General features: G+C 39.3%; 2 protein-coding genes across 4 annotated transcripts; both read right to left on the bottom strand.

Annotated features, from left to right (window-relative positions):
- Positions 1-127: 127 nt before the first annotated feature.
- On the bottom strand, positions 128-2,843 carry txnl4a (thioredoxin-like 4A). 3 transcript variants are annotated; one of them, XM_048229552.1, is made up of 4 exons: positions 2,743-2,843; positions 2,098-2,272; positions 555-658; positions 128-433 (listed from the first exon to the last, which is right to left on the bottom strand). In XM_048229552.1, the coding sequence occupies exons 2-4, from the start codon at positions 2,248-2,250 to the stop codon at positions 262-264; spliced, it is 429 nt and encodes a 142-aa protein (XP_048085509.1). In that variant the 5' UTR covers positions 2,251-2,272; positions 2,743-2,843; the 3' UTR covers positions 128-261. The 3 variants fall into 3 exon arrangements, with proteins under 3 accessions (XP_048085509.1, XP_048085510.1, XP_048085511.1); XM_048229553.1 differs by lacking the exon at positions 2,743-2,843 and adding an exon at positions 2,356-2,704; XM_048229554.1 differs by lacking the exon at positions 2,743-2,843 and having other exon boundaries at positions 555-691; positions 2,098-2,225.
- Positions 2,844-8,304: 5,461 nt separating this feature from the next.
- Positions 8,305-14,486, bottom strand: adnp2b (ADNP homeobox 2b). The gene is made up of 4 exons (XM_048230392.1): positions 14,240-14,486; positions 12,737-12,853; positions 12,075-12,167; positions 8,305-11,506 (listed from the first exon to the last, which is right to left on the bottom strand). Exons 2-4 carry the CDS (start codon positions 12,842-12,844, stop codon positions 8,741-8,743), a joined length of 2,967 nt encoding a protein of 988 aa, XP_048086349.1. The 5' UTR covers positions 12,845-12,853; positions 14,240-14,486; the 3' UTR covers positions 8,305-8,740.
- Between the last annotated feature and the right edge of the window lie 6,231 nt (positions 14,487-20,717).

Below are 20,717 nucleotides of genomic sequence, written 5' to 3'. Positions count from 1 at the left end.
TCATGATTAATCTAACCACAATAAACTGCTCACACCTCATTAACAGATTTGTATTCTTCAGTTAAACACACCCGCATACTCTTCAAGGTTGACAGCAGTTCACTTAAAATGGCATACACCAACCCTCTATGTGTAAAACAAAGACATTTAATATCACAGTCAAATGCAACAGAGAAATGGTCAGAAATTGCACTACAATGGCAACTGTACAATGGGAAAAGTACAAACTCCCCTGTTCAGATGAAATAGAAAGAAGAAAGGTCAGTATCTGTATTTTGTTGAATAGTCTTTTGGAGATACAACAAGACCTCTTCCTTTTCTTGCTCCTCTGTATACAGTTTCAACAATGTCAATCATTTCTTGCTTGTCCTCCATAGTCCAGTTGATCTTGTTGTTGTTGCCTGTGCCCAAATCAATCATAATGTGCTTGTTCCTAGAAAGCAATAGAGGACCAAAACTGCCATTGTAAATTAACAGATATGATAGTTATAAAATGCATTTTAGTCAAACAACACTCATGTTGTCTTAATCAATATTAAGAGTAAACTGCTCACCTGAAAAAGAACATGACTGTACATGGATCGTACAACTCGTACATCTTGTTAAAATCCGGAACCTCTGTGATGTCAACCAGATATATGACGGCAAAGTTTTTCACCTAAAGAAGGACACGACAATGTTGTGGCAGCTCCTTAAAACAAACATTAAGGGATCTTTCAGTCCTTGAATGTGGGAAATGATAGAGAGGGATGTTTTCATTTCAAACAGATTATCTAAAGATTATATGAGGGGTATTTCTCAAAAGCACAATTAAGATAAGAGAAAGCGAGACTTAACCCAGGGTTGTCTGTCTGGTCAACACATTTCATGAACACCTGCCAGGATGAATAGGAGCAACTAGGACAAGCCAGGTGTAAATAATTCAGGACACATACACATTCTTGTCTTTCCTCTAAAGAACATGGTTGGAATAAAAAAAGAAAATAGCATCCTTTACACCAAAGATTGTAGAGCTCTCTGCTCTATTCAAGTAAGTAACAGCTTTTGATAGAGACCAACCATGAAGTGAAGTATTTCATTTTTGAATGGGGAAACAGACATTTTTGTAAAACACCAAGAGTATGCAGGGCAGACCAACTGAATGCCCATTTACGTACAGCCTACACCCACGTGAGTGCTTCCTCTTCTAGGCACGCAGTCATTAAGAACAGAGCTTGCCACTATAAAGAAACACATACATTATATCTATATATGACTTAATATTGTCTTTATCACCAAATTCATTGAAAACACCCAATTTACCTTCCATGGCACACAGAGCATAGGCATTTTTTGACACCTGTTATTTCTTAGTGATTTTTAAACGTTTTAAATGATAGCTTGTTCATTTTGCAATGCTCAACTTACTTCTACCCCAGTGGAACCCCAGCTCTCAACGGCTGCTCTGTTGCTGATGGTGTTTTGCCCAAAAAGGTTGCTTTGCGGGTGACTTTGTTTTAGAGGGTAAATAGGCTTGGTTGTTTATTGGTCACGGTGGGAGATCCCTATAGCACAGAGGTGGGCAAACTAAGGCCCGGGGGCCAAATGCAGCTTGATGGGCTAATTAATCCGGCCCGCAGAGCCTTTATAAAATAGGACAATTTCTCATTAAAGGTGCTCTAAGCGATGTTGGGTAACATCACTTCGGTTGACATTCAATCAAAACAGAGAGCTAGCTCGCCCCTCCCTCCCCATCCCTCCTGTGTGACTGAAACTCCTGAACCCGTGTCTCGTCGGTGAATGGCTGGAAATGTTTGTTATGTTTCATGGCCTAGGCTGCACCAGGCTGTTTTTGTTGCCTTTTTTGGAGCCTGGGCTGTCTACAGAGACCGCATTTTTTTACAGTGTATTCAGGAGACCAGCAGCTAGTGGATTGTGAGATGTTTTCTGTATGTGACAAAAAAATCAGCTTAGAAACTGTGTGACATCGCTTTGAGCACCTTTAAGCCAAAGTGTTAGGTTGTAGGTCTGACTCGTTGCAAAATGTAGTCGTATTCGTGAAGTATAACAATAGTTCAAAGAAACAAAACGGATGTCAAAGACGAATCACTAAATTACCTTTTCAGCAATACTGTAAAGCACTTCATCCATTTTCATACAAGTTGGGTCCCAGTCGTGTCCGAACCTAATAACTAGAACACGGTCCTCCTCAGAGAGAATGGCCTGGTCCACTTGCCAGCCATTGTGTAGATGAGGAAGCATATAAGACATATTCACTCAGGTAGAAGACACTCTGTAAAAAGACATATCAAGCTTATTAGCTAACATATTGCTCATTACGTAGCCTACACAAACAGCATGCAATGGAAACGTTACCATTTCGTTTCTTGTCCAATAGATAATAGTCTGGTTGAATCGGTCCAACAGAAGAAAATGTCACGGAATTTCAGACAGACTATCAGTTTGATACATATAAAATAGAATGAAACATGTTTTTCATGTTTTTTGAAGACTTTCCTGTAATGGTCAGCTCATCAAAAAGCTATCGATATCCAAGTAACGCCAACGTTAGCTAGCATGGCCAATTAAACGGTATCTCGGCCTACTCTGTGTTTGTCTGGTGAAATAAATGTTAGAAACAAGCTACATAATAATTATACACAATTATACAATACATACAATTATACAATACATAAAAATACCCATGTAACAACATACTCTTAACAGTTCACGTCATTAAAAGAATATTAACTTTACACCAACCTTTTAGCCGAAAAATACACTTAAGCAACAGCGGTAAACTAACACGACCAACGGAGAATCAACGCTTGTTTTCCAGGAACTGTTTGTGAAATTTCCGGTTTCGCTACGAAACAAATAATATCAGAATAAAAGTCATAGAGTAGGCTATCTGGCCAGCTCAACCAGTTTTACACATTTTTCTTCCATACACTCCTCTTAGTTATGCAACCATAAGTAGCCCAAAATAAAAATAATTTAATTCTTACTGTAATTGTTTTGGATAGCCTAATTTCTATTAAAGAAAACGCTACAAACTTCGAGACATGGTCATGGTGTTGCACCAATTGAAAACAATTACAGGTCATTTTTTTGTCCAAACAGTCCCCCATGTCTTACAACTATCACACGAACAAACTTGTTTGTTGTTGAGATATGCCTTGTCAATCCCAGCCACAGTCTCTTCACCCTCCACACATCTGGTAGAAGTATGAGTAGAGACTGGTAGAGTCTGCAGACCAGCAGATACAGAGACAGTTTCTATCCACAAGCCCAAGATGCTGAACTGTCATTATCTTCCTCATGACTAATAGGCTAGTGACAAATGGTCAGAAAGGGCTTTAGTTTTTGAGATACCCCTACCGGAGGTAGAACTAAACCCAACAATGTTTTTCCTCATCTCTAAGGTCTCCCATATATGAAATGGATTCTTAGCTAAAAATATGTTACCGCTAAAATTGTTAAATGAACAGATATTGTTATACACCCCAAAACCAAAAAAGGACTAAAATATAGCCTGTCCGTATTGGAGTTAAGGCATATGAATTAGTGCAGATCAATTAAGCTCTGAGAGCTTTGAAACTTGGCATGTTTATAGTCAGGAAGTTGCTCTACCTACTAGAAAAGACTGGATGTGAATATATTGATGTATGGAATGAATAGAGACATGTAAACATACACCTAAAATAAGCGGACATGCAAAAAATTAATATCTATGCATAATGTTTTCATGTACTTTGAGGCTGCTTAACCAGGGATTTACATAGAAACATGTTGAAAACACACAAGCTTGTTTGAAAGGTGGGGTTGTACTGAATCCAACAATACCAAATATGTAAATATAGTATGACAAATTAGGGTGTTCTGTCACTCAATGTATGAGGTGTCCAAAATGAAAGAAAACGGAACACTGGCAAAATACAGTCTCAAGTCCAAATCACATTATCAGTGGTGAGAAGAATGTTGACAAATTCATTGTTACTGCAAGGTAAGTTACATAAGGTAAGTGCTGCTCTATATTTACATTTAATAATGATACATTTCATATGTCCCAGTATTAAACAAGTCATATGAAACACAGATCCAAGTGAATCAGGTCATTGGGATGGAACAAAATAAAATATTAATATTCACTTTAATTTTGTTTTGGTCAAGTCATTACTAAATAATAGAAAATAATATTTTTTAGCTTTTGTCTGTCCAGACCAGCAGTGGACAGTAGAGCCTACACTGCTTACAGTACTTCACCCCTAAGTACCTAAACAGTTAGTTGTAGAAACCATTTTCCCTAGCTAAGAAAGTACTTAGCCCTCTGACCAATGTTGCAGTGTAATTCAACTTGATTTGCATTTCAATGAAAATTAGGAAATGTATATAATTTTTCCTTTTCACTAGTCTCTTGAATTATGGAGAATGTCTTACAGACATTGGATCCCAAAGCTTTGTATCATTTGTGGGAAACATTTTGAAAAGGGCAAGAAAAAAGATCCCTATGTCCAAAACCCCACAGTAGAAAAGTATTTTGTATTTGAAATACGTATTTTAAATACATGTATTAGAAATACTGCCCAACCCTGACAACATGATAAAAAGATGAAAATGATTGATGAAAATGAAATTGATTTTACTTCCAATTCATTTTACATTCTCCAAGGTATTAACATTAACTTTTTTCATAACTCCATGTAGGACGTTTCTGTACATAAATGTAAGCACTGTGACAGTAGTAATGCAATATTTAGAAAATGTAGGCTTTTGTACTCTTGATACTCAAGTACTTTTAAAAACAAGTACTTCAGTACTTTTACTTAAGTAGACATCTGACTGTTGTACTTTTACTTGTACTTGAGTAAAATTTAGCAAAGGGTATCTGTACTTTTACTCAAGTAATGAAGCTGTGTACTCTGTCCGCCTAATTCAAGAGACTAGTGAAAAGGAAAAATGATATACATTTCAGAATTTTCATTGAAATGCAAATCAAGTTGAATTACACATGCAACATTGGTCAGAGGGCTAAGTTCTTAGCTATAGGAAAGTAGTTTCTACAACTAACTGTTTGGCTACTTAGGGGTGAAGTAAGCAGTGTAGGCTCTACTGTCCACTGCTGGTCTGGACAGACAAAAGCTAACAATATTATTTTCCATTTAGTAATGACTTGACCAAAACAAAATTCAAGTGAATATAAATATTTTAATAAAAGGTGTTCCATCCCAATGTTAACCTGATTCAATTGGATCTGTGTTTCATATGAAATGTATCATTATTAAATGTAAATATAGATCAGCACCACACATTGTTTTTAAACAAAACCTTCAAATTCAACATTTGCAATTTGTAACAATGAATTTGTCAACATTCTTTGGTTCTCACCACTTTGGCATCTGAATGTGATTTGGATGTCCGTTTTCAGATAAAGGCTTGATTGTAACTGCTTTTCCGTTGTGCTTTTGGACACCTCATAATGAAAACATTCTGCATAGATATTCATTTTTGCATGTCTGCTTATTTTAGGTATGTGTGTGTCTCTATTCATTCCATACATCAAGATATTGTCACTCACATCCAGTCAATATAGATCAGTAAATTGTGCTATACACCGATTAGGTGTGTACTTTGGCACTTTGCATCAGATGACAAAACAAGCAACATCGTAACAATGAATTTGTCAACATTCTTCTCACCACTGATAATGTGATTTGGACCGTTTTCTTTCATTTTGGACACCTCATACATTGAGTGACAGAACACCCTAATTTGTCATACTATATTTACATATTTGGTATTGTTGGATTCAGTACAACCCCACCTTTCATATGTGTTTCTATGATAATCCCTGGTTAAGCAGCCTCAAAGTACATGAAAACATTCTGCATAGATATTCATTTTTTGCATGTCTGCTTATTTTAGGTATGTGTGTCTCTATTCATTCCATACATCAAGATATTCACATCCAGTCTTTTCTAGTAAGCAACTTCCTGACTATACACATGCCATGTTTCAAAGTTCTCAGAGCTTGTGTGATTGATCTGCACTAGTTTATATGCCTTAACTCCCATACAGACAGGCTATATTTTAGTCCTTTTTTGGTTTTGGGGTGTATAACAATATCTGTTAATTTAACAATCTTAGCAATAAAATATTTTTAGGCAAGAATCCATTTCATATATGGGAGACCTTAGAGATGATGAAAAACATTGTTGCGTTTAGTTCTACCTCCAGTAGGGGTATCTAAAAAATTTGGGGCCATTGTCACTAGCCTATAATGAACCTCAAACCTCAGGGTTTTCTTTCTTTTTATTTTTTCTCTCTATAGACCCTTTCAACAATAAAAACAAAAACAATGCTTGAACGTTCTATTTGGGCCCCAATCTACTTCCTCTGCATTAAGATAACATATGGAATGTTAAAAAGGAAGTCTTGTGGGGCCAACTATGATGCTGATAATGGAACTCTCTTGAAAGGGTCCATATCTCTCTTGCCACTTGCCCCCCACCACCACATACAGGAACACCCCCCTCACTCACACACCATAACCCCCTCCCAAACACACATACCATACTCACACACCATTACTCTTCCCACACATACACACACACACACACCATTTCATCACACCACCCCACACACCCCAAACACACAACATACCCCCCCACACACACACCATTTCATCATCTCCCTTTTCATCCCCACACACCCCATTACTCCCCTCCACACACACACATTAATCCCCCTCACCCAAACACACACCACCCCCACTCACACACCATTACACTACCCCCCAAACACACACCCCATACCCACACACCCCCTTCCCCCCATACACACACCATTTCATCATGTACAATGAAAGATCAGACATATCTTAGATATAAAGTTAAGCTTCAAGCCCCATATCAGTAAAGTTACTCAGACAGCTTATTTCCATCTGAGAAACATTGCCAAAGTGCAGCCCTTTTTAACTCAACAAGATGCAGAAAAACTAAGCCTTTATCACTTTACTAGCAGGTTAGACTACTGCAATGCACTTTCTACTGGTCTCCCCCAAAAAATTATAGAAAAAGATAAAGAAATTGGAACTCATACAGAACTCTGCTGCTAGACTTTTAACTAAGACCAAGAATAGAGAGCACATCACCCTTTTGTTAGCTGAACTGCACTGGCTCCTTGTTTCCTATAGAATTGATTTTAAGGTTATGTTAATTACTTCCAAAGCTCTGAATGGTATAGCACCTTCATATATCTCTGAGCTTTTTTTTAGTAGAGATTTTTTAATTCAGGCTTATTGCAGAAGTAGGTGCTAGATGTACAGCGGGGAAAATAAGTCAACATTCAACATTTTTTAGCCATGTCTCATCCTCATCATCCTTGTAGATGGACCAAAATGACTCCATTCATCATTCCTTCAACTGTATGAAGTCTGCCAGCACCGTGAAATAAAATCAGACCCACATGATGCCTCCACCTCCAAACCTCACTGTTGGGTATGATATGTTTAGGGTGATGCGCAGTGCCATTTCTCCTCCAAATATGGTGTGTAGGCTAGTATGACATCCAAAAAGTTCAATTTTGCTCTGCCTGACCAGTCTCAGTATTTCTTTAGTATCTCATAGGCTTATCCAAATGTTGTGCAAGCTTTCAATGTGCTTCAACATGACTTTCTTCAGTTATAGTCATGCAGGGTGAATGTGCAGAGGCTATGGTGGTGGAGTGCATTACCTATGATTGTGTCTGTAATTGTACCTGCTGCCTCCAACTCTTTCTGGAGCTTTCTCCAAGTGGTCCTTGGCTCTTGGTCTACTCTTCTGACTTCCTGGTCAGAAATCTTGAAAGGTTGCAAAGGTCTTGGGAGAGCTTGCTTTTACCCATCATGAAATGTTTCTTGTGTGACACCTTGGTAATGAAAAACCTTTTTTATAGCCCATCAATATGTACTAACCCAGCTTATATTAATTTGCACAGATAGGAGGGATAATTACTCTAACAACTTTCCAGCTTGTTCCTTGCCTTTGAGTACTGCTTTTTCTTGCTGCCTGTTTAATACTTTTCCTGTGCCATTCCACTTTTTTTACTCATAACTAAACTTATGGACATTAATGTTTGAAATTTGTATATGGGTGGATTACCTAATATACTATAATACTAATGTCTGGTGAAAATTTCATGCAAATAGCCTCATTAGAAGTATGCTTATTAATTTTTTTTTTGACATTTTCAATACTTATTTTCCCCACTGTATTTCTGTTGCTTGTGGGATTCTGTGTGGACAGATATGTTTTCCTAACAACAAAAAAAAAAACTACAAGGGCATGAAGACATACATTTTAATAGGTTGAAAATACAGACTCGGTGGTAATAAGTTGTATTTTTGTTTTTCTGTTGGGCTGTTCAAGAACACTCCACTAAGAGCAAACAAAGACATCAGAGTTCTATGTAAATAAAAATGCAGTCAGTTATTTGGCAATAAGATATGAATATGAACTGCTGTAAACTGCTTTGTTTTTTTTTTAAATATCAGTGTTTTAACTGTACAGATTGCTTTGAAGTATGATCTATGCATTTTTTTAGATAAATTATTGTAAGAAAACCAAAACGACATAACATAACAACACCTGCCTTGGTAAAAAACATTTTCCTTCCAAGCAGTTTATACATTTCAACATGTAGCTAAAGTAAAAATCAGCTGCTAAACAATTCAAAATCTTTTTTTTAAGGAATGATCATCAGTTTTACAGAGAAGGTTGAATCAAACATCATTTTGCTTCTGTAATTTGTCTCTTAACTCCTCCCCCCCCTCACAGTCTGCATCATTTGCCTTAATCTCTTCAACTTGAGCTTCATCTTCTTCACTGTCAGCCTCACTGTCACTCTTCTCTGTTTCTCGTTCTGGCTCTATTTCAGGGACATACAGGTTATGCTTTACTTTTCGCAGTTCAGCCATGTTGAAACCTAGAAGAACCTTTGACTTGTGTTTCTGAATGGACCTCATGCACTTTGTGCGCTTTGTTCCAAAGTGGCAAGCTACATCTGACTTGTTAAGCAGTAGGTGATTGGCGAGGGAAGTTGTTTCGCTCTTGGTCAGGTAAGGTTTCGTGTGGAAGTACTTTGTGAGAAATTCTCGTCTGTCCTCAAAAGACCTCTTCCACATGCCTGTCGTATCCAAGGCTAATTGCACAGAGGGATCCAACAGAAGTTCAGGTGCAACCGAGGGAGAAGCAGAATGTTTTTCCCTTTCAAGCTTTTTTCTGGCTGCCCGAGCCTCCCTCTCCCGCTTGTTAGCCTCCATAGCCACCTTCACAGCCATCTCAAGCCTCAGTTTTCTTTGGACCTCTATGTCTGACTCAGGTTTGTCAGGTTTCGTACTTGGGTTTGTTTGCTTGCCAGGCTGGTTGATTCCATTACTCTGGGTAACCATGCGTCTTGTGTTTAGGAGCCTCTCAGCATCAAGTGCGGTCTTGGGAGCACACTTGCATCGCTGGAGATGAACAGTGATTGCCTTTGTGGTGGTTTTACCAGTATACACTCCTCCACAGTACACACACTTGTAGGCTGGGGTCTTGAGAATGGCATGGATTGTAGGAGTGATGAAGTGCTTTTCTCTCAGGTGTATGCGGTGGTCTTCTGCACTCATCAGTTCCTCTGAGCAGAAAGGGCACTGATTGCCGTTTGTCTTTGTGGAGGTTTGACACACTGGCTTTGCAACACTAGGTGACATCTTCACAAAAATTAAGTCAAGGGAACTGGTCACTAATGCAAGATTCACTTCATGTTCCCCCATTATTTCTTTGGGGGCGGATGTGTTTATGTCAAAATAAGGGAAGAGGAGATTGCCACATTCATCTGAATAAAGTCTATATTCTCTTCTCATGAAATCACAGTTTTCCTTTTGCAAAGGGCTGTGGTCTGATCCAATGTGTTCTAGGAGGTGTTTGATGGAATAAAACAGCCCTGGGCAATACAGGCATGTCATTCCATGTTGCATATGCTCAAAAAGGCCCTTTTCGGAAAGCAGGACTTTGCACATCAAACACTTGACAGTTTTGTCAGGCATTTTCCTTAAGAATGGTGCTCTTGCAGCAAGACCTGTTTTTGACTTAAGTTTGTGAACCTCCATGTGCACATTGTAGAGAGTAGATGGGAAAAGTTCCTTGCAGAAACGGCAGCTCGTCCACTTTTTGGCTTTACCAGATTCCAGTGAGGTGCTGCCAGGGGGCTTGTTTGGTTGGGATGCAGAGTTCTTCTGGGATACTGGAAGTGGCACTTTACTGACAACTGGTCCCTTACTTGACTGAACAGGTAGATTTACCTGTACGGGGGCTAAAGTATAAGTTGGCAGGCCATTGACCTTGTTGCCCGTAGGAATGAGGTGACTAAGTAGGGACTGGGATGTAAGCATTGTTGCCCTGGGAGCAGTCTGATTTTGAGTTATTAAAGCAGGCTGAGGAGTGAGACCTAGGGGGCCTTGTCCAGGAATAGTCAGCGATGCTCTTGAGGGAACAGCTACCTGCTGTGTCATCACCTGTTGTTTAAGCGGTGGTTGTCCAGAAATGCCAACAGCTATGGGCACTTGCTTATTAGGCACAGCTGACTGAAGGTGTGTAGATGGACCTGTTGGCATTGCAGGCAAGGCTGGGGGTACACCTACAAGTGAAGGCTGTGCATTGGGATGGGTCACTGGAACATCAGGTCGAAGCAAACCCTTTGCCTCTGCACTGGCCAGCTGAACAAGAGCAGCAGCCTGAACAGGAAGGAGCTGTGTGCTCCCCTGGCCACACATCATTGTGTTACTGCTGCTGGACAAGCCCTTTAAAACTACACCAGACGGAGGTCCACCTGTCACTGGCAGCTGGTTGCTGGACGATGCTGCTACAGGGATGCTGGTCTGGACGGGATTCAATAGGGTTGTATTAGTTGGAGCTGGCTTCGGAGCAAGCATTAGCTGGGTTTTTGGAGATAAAACTGAGTATGGTTTCTTGTGCTTAAGCTTTTGCCAGATCAAGCCATGGATGTGGGTACCCAGATCTTTGTGTTTCTCAGAGGTCAAAATGTGATACACTAGATGTTCTGTCGTCTCAGCAGATGTGCCACAGCTCTTACAGTAGTATTTATTAGGACCCCCCCCAGCTTTCTGCTCATTTTCTGTTCTCTGACCAGCATACTTGTGCCACAGAGGAAGGCAATGCCTAAAGAGAACATGTTTCTTTATGCAGTAAAGCAAAGGATCCTCGTACGGACACCTCCTACAGCCGTACTTTTCTACAGCTGCTGTATTTCTCAATGGTGAAAGTCCAGAGTCCAAAGGCTGGGGTTTGGGAAGATCAGAATGAAAAAGTGAAAAATGCTTCTTGAGGACTCTGGGGTGACCAATAAACGAACAGGCAGAACAAGCACTCAGGAAAGCCAGGTTCTTCCCATCTGGATGGTAGCACTTGATGTGACCATGGAACGAATTCCAAGACCGTGCAGAATACTTACACAGGCTACAGCAGAGAGCCTGTGTCCGATAACTCCACTGGAAAAAGAGGGGAAACGAGCTATTAACATTAAAATGTTCCACAAAATTGTATGACACATGCTCTGTTCTTTATTGTACGAAAACTGGGTTAATGTCAAAGCATATAGACCAACATAAAACAGAAGCTTATTGGTGCTTATAGCCCTACAATTGTAGGCGGTCCTAAACACAGGCAGTTAATGATGATTCAGCCAATACTGAAACCGAATAAAAGTACATAAGGTTGAAGGTCATCAATTTACCTTGATCTATGTGAAAATTAGGAAATTGTGGACTTCTGTAAATTCACATAGATCCCCAATTTTTCGAGGTCACTCGCTGGATTTCTACTTTAACAGTAGAATGTAACTTCTAAAACCAAGTAGTTGGTCAGAGTATGCATTTACTACTGACTGCATTCTATTTATTTATCAATATTTAAATTCCAGTTCAATATAGAACTGTTTGTAAACACAAAATCAGTAACTCCACACACTATCACTACTATCCACACACACAAAAGAAACTAATTGCTTGACACAAATCATTGCTTGTTTTGTGTTTTTGTGTTGTCCAAAAGTATTACCTTTTTCCTTCTCCTGCCATGGAATCCTACTGTGAGATCACTCCATTCAGTGTTACTGAAAGCGGTTTCCACCGGATCATCTTCCTCCAGCTCCTACCAAAGAAACACATTTTCATTTAGTTTTGACAGCTAAACACCAACATATTCAATTGTTTATTTTCAGACACCAGAAGGGTCCACTGCATTAAGGAACTGTATAAACACATAGAATAAAAAGAGAGAGGAAAAAATACAAATAATCAATAACATTTCAATACGGTAAAGGCTCTCTCGCCAGTGTTTTCTCAATCTGGAACCTCAGACAGCTCTTAGCAAGGTTGACTGGAGCCTGTATAATACAGTTCCCTGAAAATTCCAGTCGACACATACAAATACATGAGGCTTCTGAGGACTGTTTTACATGTAGGCAAACCAGAGAAAACAAACAGGTGACTGGCACCATCTTGGTACAAGAAGTAGAAGCGTCATAGCATCATTATAAGCCATATTAGTAGTTTATTGCAACTTAAGAGGAATGTGAGTAAGTACTGAATGGAAATGATTAGTTGATGGAGTTTACAATTTTGTAACCTATCCAATGTGTTTGAAGTAGGGTCAGTGAAAGTTTCAGTAAAGCTATTGATGGAACAAAATGCATGCACGTGTACACACACACCCCTTACCTGGGAAAAGACCTCACATTGCTCAAGTCCAAACTCACTTAAAATACTTTTCACATTCTTCCTTGATCTTCTGATTTTGTCCAAGCCTAAAACAGGAACTTGATACATCTCTTGCACCTGAAAAGATATATTTTCATGAACTTCTTGTAACCAAAGCATTTGATGGCATCTTAAAAGTGACCATAAGGACGACAATGCAAAGACCTTCGTGCTCATAGCCTACTTTATCGCATAACCCCTGTAGACAATTTGTAGGCTAATGTCACACTTGCATACCTTTAGCACTGGCCATTTTTCATGAGCCTACATGGAGATTTAAGTATGTATAAGTATATATACTTTTTTGGATCATGTGAGGGAAATTTGGTCTCTGCATTTATCCCAATCCGTGAATTAGTGAAACACACTCTGCATATAGTGAACACACAGTGAGGTGAAGCACACACAAATCCCGACGCAGTGAGCTGCCCGTTACAGCGGCGCTCGGGGAGCAGTGAGGGGTTAGGTGCCTTGCTCAAGGGCACTTCAGCCATGGATGTGGGCATGGGAGAACAGTGCCACTCAGTACCACTCCCCCTGCCCACATTTTTCCTAATGGTCGGGGATCGAACCGGCAACCCTTCGGTTACAAGCCTGAAGCCCTAACAAAGCAGGCCACGGCTGCCCCATTTAATGCAGTTAGGCAAAATAGAGGAGAGCTGGGTAAGCTGCTTTTTTCCCGATTTAGGGGAATGAAAGAGGAATAGTACTAATGTATACAACACAAGTACAAGATGTATGCCATAATTTGACATTTTATCAATAGCAAACGTTTTCAGCCTATGAACATAGAAATACCAACATGTCACATAACGTTCTGAATATCTGTAAGCTATAGCCTACATCAACTACTATCATATAAAAAAAAATAAAAATGAGAGCGAGACGTCATGCATAATAAACAAAGCTGCATGCCATCAATGAATGATCATTCAAGTTCAAAAGCATTTTGATGCAAACTCTGGCGCGAAGCAGTGACGTCGATAATAAGCACACTTCGTCGCATCATTAGGTGAAATAGCGCTCCAAAACTTTATAATGATTAACATTACAGGTATGTACTAGATTTTTGTAGGTATTATATAAGTTAGCGTACGTCTGCTAAAAAGCCCAACCAACATCAAGTCAAGTGCATAGTGTTCCGAACAGAGCCAACTCTTGTGGTCATGAATTTTGTTTTAAAATTATGCACGTGTGCCTTAATGCAGTCTTGAACGAAAATTCCATGATTGTAATTGACCCTTGATTAAACGTCCACAAATATCACCGCAAGTCTACATCCAGGCATGACGATAACAAAAGCATTATGTTCAAGATGTTCTTCCATCACAAAATTAACACACCGGGATATCAGTTAGAAGTTCCAACCATATACAGCACACGCTTTTGTAAGCTGTGAACAATAGCTACAAATTCAGCCCATTTCATTGTAACGCTAACGTTAAAAGCATTGCATTAAGTTACCTTAACGCGAGTTTTGCAAGGAGCTCCCGCTTTTTCGTATGCTACGTTACAATCCGCCAGTCAGGACATTCAGGCTACACAAAGGTGATTCTTGTGCCACAAGACATGCACTCCACCACAGTACTTGGCGGGGTCAAATGTATGCTGACTGCATTATCAGGAAGATGCATAAGTTATAATCGCCTGTACCAAAATGACACACACAATCAGCCTCAGTAGGCCCTACGAGAGAAAATGGCGATTCTCTTCAAAGGAAATGACGTGTGTCGTCCAATTTGCATGAAATTGGACCAGCCAATAAAATAAGGGGATGAAACTTTTGGAATTTCTTCAACTTTTGGCATGTTGTATGTCAGTTGAATGAATAGACCAAGGCTATAGGCGATATAGAAAATACTGACTGTTGATCAACATTCAAATGTTTAGCTGAGAGGGGAAAGGCTCATGGGTTGCTAGGCAACAAGATCAAGTGGGTGGGACAAAGAATTATGTCATCTCACCCCATTGCTTATCATCCAATGGGTACGCAGGAACAAGGCTAGCCCACTCCAACAAAACCTAATGCTAAAACACCCATTGTGTTTTTTTGCTTTTTCAGAGCATAAGTGTGAACTTCGTGAATACATGCTGTTTTTTTTAATCTTGAATTTGTAGATCACTTGAAATCCATTGTAAGCATAGCCTTTTTGGGTTTCATAGATATATAGTCGGCAGAAAGGTTTGGCAAGGTTACTGCCCCATGTTGGGTAAAGCATGCTAACACACAATGGTAGTCAATGGGCGAATTTGCTAGCAGTTCACTTTATGCATTTGTTTTAAATTCAAATGGGGTTCCGCTTGTTTCTGAACACAGTGGTTTGTTTACTTAACTGTCCAGTGTATGCTAACAACCTAATTCACCCTCGATTTCTCAATGTTGACAACAAATTTCTCTGCAAGTTAACATTCGATAGCTTCATTAGGTTGCTAACTGGCTAACTTTATATCATCAGTGTAACCAACTGTACACTTGTTAAAACTATTCCCACGCACATTGTATGTAGGCTGCCGTTGTGAATCGTTGAAATTTCATCTCCGACACTGCCAACCAATGGTCCAACGGGTGTTTGCTATCTGGGTGCCCATTATTTTTAGGAGTTTCCTTAATTTGCCAATTATGGAGCTACTTTTAGACTTAAGATTCTTTGAATGCAGCTCCATGTAGCGGCGATCATTCGTCAGTTTTTTTTCTTCAGTAAAACTGGGGCTCTGTAAGTATCTTTGGCTGACGGGTTCAGAACTGCACGAAATTTGACCACCTATACCAGAGATGGTTGATAAAGCTGATTTGTGCTTCTTAAAAAAATAAAAAAGCAAGAAATATCTATTTTTTACATTGTTATCTGACCCTAAAATACACTAAAAACTATGACGTTTCCCCACATTATCATAAAACTTCAAATTATTTCCCCAAATCACCAAACCGCACCGGCTAGTATTTGAGACAGGCACCTTTAATTCCCTTCACACATAATATTTCCCATCTTTGTAGAGGAAAAGTTATTAAATTCATTATTTCAAACACACTGAATGCCTACCCGTATCAGGGCCGGGCACAAGATCCTGGGCCCTGCAGTCCTGATGGGTTGAGGAACATGGGGCCCCAAATGAAATAAAATATATTCCAGATTTTTCAAGGGCCCTCTCTCCCCTTGGGCCAATCAGTAGGATGGTGGGAGTTATCTGTGTGTACGTTGGATTTAAGCGACCATTCCATTTCTTTAACTCTTTCTGGTTTACTAACAGGAGTGTCACAAGTGAAGTCACAGTCGAGCTGCCTGCCTGTGGGGTGGGCAAGCTTAACTTTACATGTTATAACGTCAGCTAAACTTAAGTCATACCTTAATTCTGTCACTTGAAATAAAAAAAAGTGCACCAAATTAGCATGGAAGACTTAACCCCTACCCATTGGATGAAAGCAAACAACCCTTTAACAATGGTTGCATTTCTACTGTTTGCCATTTTATTCAAGTGTGTCTCGCTGCGACCTGTAGGAAGGCTAGATATCCAACCATACCCACATCCAAGTCATTGCACTTGATCTCACTTTGTTTGTTGTTGCTTGATTTACGCCTTATCTTGAATAAATAAAAATTGTAAAAAAATTAAGTTACATTTTATTTAGCCTACTGATGTACTGTATCCACATGTTTCCTGAGGTTGCTACTGGAGAAATGATTGTTGATGTGTCAAATGTCCAGATGTAGACGTAAATAGGCTATCTTAACCACCCTTTTATTTACCCACCCTCCCTCCTTAATTGCAAGTTTTGCCACAAATATTACATCATTTTTTATTATTATTAAACTAGTGTCCCAGGCTGAATGTGAACTAACTAGATGTACCGCATAGCGGTACAAAATATGACCGCCGCTCAGTCCTGTACATCCGTTCCGCGAAAATAAATCACACTTCAATTTGTCTCCATATTTTTACTCCATCCCCCCTCTTGAAACTTTTGTGTATGCTTGTTTGGCATGCCTGAGTGTGTGTGTGCGGCTGCACAGAAAAGTACCCCCTCACTGGTGCTGAAAAGGTGAATAGATTGTAGAATAGCCAAAGAAGATGTAGAATTGTTATAAAACCTTTAAAATCTCTAAACAATCACAAGTAGGGCAGTTCATCACAGTTCATCCATTGCAACTGGATTGATGAAAGGTCACTTACACCTGTAGGCTACATTGTATTTGGGAAAAGCAAAAGGTATCAGCATAATGTTATTTATTTATTTATTTATTTATTTATTTATTTATTTTTTTATGTATTTTTAAACAAAAACATCTCTGTCAGTTCCATGTCGTTTTTCAACAGCTATCAAAAAAACAAAGGTCATTTTTAGATGGATGGATTTTTTGTGAATGTTTCTTCTTCTACATAAGATTTTAGTCATCTTTAGTTCATGTAATACTTTATTGTCAATGCACAAATTAAGTAACAGTAGTCTGAAAGCGTTATTGTTAATGCACAAATTAAGTAACAGTAGCCTAGTCTGAAACGAAATGCTGTTTTACATCTAACCAGTGGTGCAAATAACTGACATGTCCAAATGGGCCTTAATGAAATGCGTGGCCGCTAGACTGTTCATACACATTTTAACTGGCCAAAGTTGAAGAGCTTTTGTCCGTTATTGTTAGTGCAAATATAGGCTGATTCATGTTCCCTTGCATTGTTTAACTGAGGTCCATGGCTAGTCTGGCTTTCATCAGACCAAGCTCAATCTTTTAAGAAATCAAAAAATAAATAGCGGGCAGATCAGGCTGGGTTCACCCAGCCCAGTCCATAAGCACCGATATTGTTTAATTTTTTCGATTGAGATATACACGCTCTGGCTATTCTAAATGCAAAAATGCATCAGGGAGTTATGACAAAGCGGTAACTAACAAACTAGATCCTAATAGAAAGTTGTTAGCTTCCCTAAGCTACAGGTAGGATTATAAGGTAGGCCTATTGACAACATAAATTGTCAATAGGCTATGCTGACGACACAAATAAAATCTCCTTTGGAAACCAATGGCTTCATCACAGTATCAAAGACTTAAACTGTCATATCGTGGCGAAAAGTTGTAATAACATTCAATGCAGCTCCATGAGTCAAGGAAAGCGCGAATGAAGTAGCCACTTCTAAATGGGACCCACTACACAGTAGCTTAAGGTTTTTTGCTAAAGCAGCCATAATGAAATGAAGGTGTCATTGTTTGGATACTTCACACACATCGTGCTTTTAATTTCACAGACTACAACTACCAAGCTGTAATCAAAGCACATCGATTCCCCTCTCACCCCTGCGCGCACTTAAAACAAAATAAACAGGCGTCTCAGTCTCACGCATGTATAGGCAAAACTGTATCAGACCGGTGTAGCGTTGGTAAATCTTCCATTGCACAGAATGATTTTGTAGCACGTGCAATAAATGACAGTCGAAGATACAAACAGTGCTGCTATACATTTGCTTGGTATAACCGCATTTATAGTTTTCTACAAATGCAATAAATCAAATGCCTCCATCACTCAACCAACGCTTAACGGTAACATTACCTAGGTCCTATTGATATTACAAGATTAACGTACCTGCAGTAAAAACCAAGCATGTCCGATAAACATCCTCAGATTTATTTATTCAAGAAGAAATGGGAATTACACTTCATGTGAACATCGTCCTATCCTTATTAGATGTTAAGCAATGTAAATTACAGTCCTTGTATGAAGCATCCATTGTTTTTTTCCAACCCACTTTTAACTTCCAACAAAATTACGTCTCACTGCAACGATCGCCATCTAGTGGACAAACGACTACTTCTAAATACTGAAAATGCAGCCATGATGATGATGAATATTTATTTTTGGCTTTCTTTTTAATCCTACTGATTTTCATTTTTTTACCGGGGGCAAATCACAAATGAGTGATTATGAGCCAGGTTGATGTGGGCCCTTGAGACCAACATACCATAAAAAGATTCACAGAGAACTGTGTCTGCCCTACCCTCCTTTCGGGGTCCATTCCAGCGAGGGGCTGCAGATGAAAAAAAAATGACGGTTCCATGCTATCCATGTGGGGGTACATACTCACCAAGTTTTTGTGTACCCCGGTCTTTCAGTGTCGGGGAATCCTTGTTGGTGCGTCACTAAATGTACACATAAATTATTTTATTGTAAGGCCCCCCATGAACGAAAGTACACAAAACTTGGCATGCATTCAGAGGGTGTCATAATGATCCTACACTTTTAATTTCGCGCAGTTTTGACCTTGTCAGCCAGAGATATTGAGATGAAAACACCTAATTTTTTTTGCTTTTTAATTTTTTTAACTAGGTGGCGCTATACATGAAATAAGTGGTAATGGGATGGGTTGACATGCCCCTTAAGACCAACATACAAAAAAAAAAGGTGGACCTCCTAGGCCCTACAGTTCTCGAGATATTCACAGAAAACTGTCTCCGACCACCTACAGGCCAGTTGGTGTATAGTAACATAAATTAATTTATTGTGTGGCCCCATGAACGGAATTCCACAAAACTTGGCGTGCATACAGAGGGTGTCATAATGATCCTACACTTACACTTTTAATTTCGTGCAGTTTTGACTATGTTAGGTCACAGATACCTTCAATTACACCACCTCATTTTACTTTTTGTGTTTAACTAGGTGGCGCTATACATGAAATGAGTGGTTATGGAATGGGTTGACATGGCCCCTGAGATCAACATACAAAAAAAATGGTCCTCCTAAACCCTACGGTTTTCGAGATATTCACAGAAAACTGTGTCTGCCCTACCCTCCTTTAGGGGTCCAATTCAGCAGGGGGCTACAGATCAAAACGAAAAAACGATGGTTCCATGCTATCCATGTGGGGTTACATGTCCACCAAGTTTCGTGTACCTCGGTCTTTCAGTGTCCCGGGAATCATTGACGGAAATTTGGGCATGCGAAAAAGAAAAAAAAAAATAAATAAAAATCTGACTAAACCTATATGACCGCCGCTTCGCTGCGCGGCGGTCATAATAAGAGGAGAACTGGGACGAGATAAACACTTTTTAGGCTAATTAAAAGTCATTTACAAAAAACATGCCACACTTAAAGCTAATATTTTGTTAGGCTATTAGCAACCGCATCTGTCCTCTGTCAAATAGTTACATTTTCAGCTCTGGACAAAACCGTTCAGGAGTTATTTCAGCAAAAGTCAAATGTGCATTTTGTTTCATTCGTCCCTCCTGACAACATATCATGAATGGTAGGCTACTTCAAAAAGGTGTTTATTTAGATGTATTGCTGCAGGGGCTATACAACTAGTGAAAGTTTGTTAATAACTCCATAGTGCATGATATTTCCATAACCGAAGTAGATTCACAATGACGGCAATATCATGCACTATGGCCAGAGTGATGGCAAAGAATTGTTCTTGCCTCAAAACCAATAACAATAACAGCTTATCTCTTATTATGACAACTCTTTCACTATTCTTTTCTTTGTAATCCATCAAGAACACCTGTTTTAGTCCTATAAATAATGGTAAGACTTCAGACTTATTGCTCTCATGCTTGCCTAGGATGCTTGTGTGTTTGTAACCTGTCTCCGGTGTGAAAAAAGCTTTGTACTCCGTACGGTCGGCTTGCCTGTGAGTTACTTTTTGCCTATTTTTGGATTAATACTTAATTTTTACCAGATACAAGGGATACAGCGCTCCAGCTCCCCTTTGTCTAGTAATATCGCTAGGTAGCGGAATTAACATTAGAAGCCTACTAGGCTACCTGCTCACTTGAGTCTTAAGATATTTAACATTAACTTGTTTAGTGACCTGGGGTCACCCAGCACCCAATCAACTCCCAAATGATCCCAAAATAGTTGGAATTGTTTGTGCTTTGTATAAGCATGCAAAAAAAAAAAAAAAAAAAGTGTTCGAAGTCACTGTTTATCTGTTAAGCTTACTTGGATTTGCCGAAGT

Source organism: Alosa alosa, chromosome 20, assembly GCF_017589495.1.
Source record: "Alosa alosa isolate M-15738 ecotype Scorff River chromosome 20, AALO_Geno_1.1, whole genome shotgun sequence".
NCBI classification, from domain to species: Eukaryota; Metazoa; Chordata; class Actinopteri; order Clupeiformes; family Clupeidae; genus Alosa; species Alosa alosa.
This window is presented reverse-complemented; position numbering and strand designations above follow the sequence as displayed.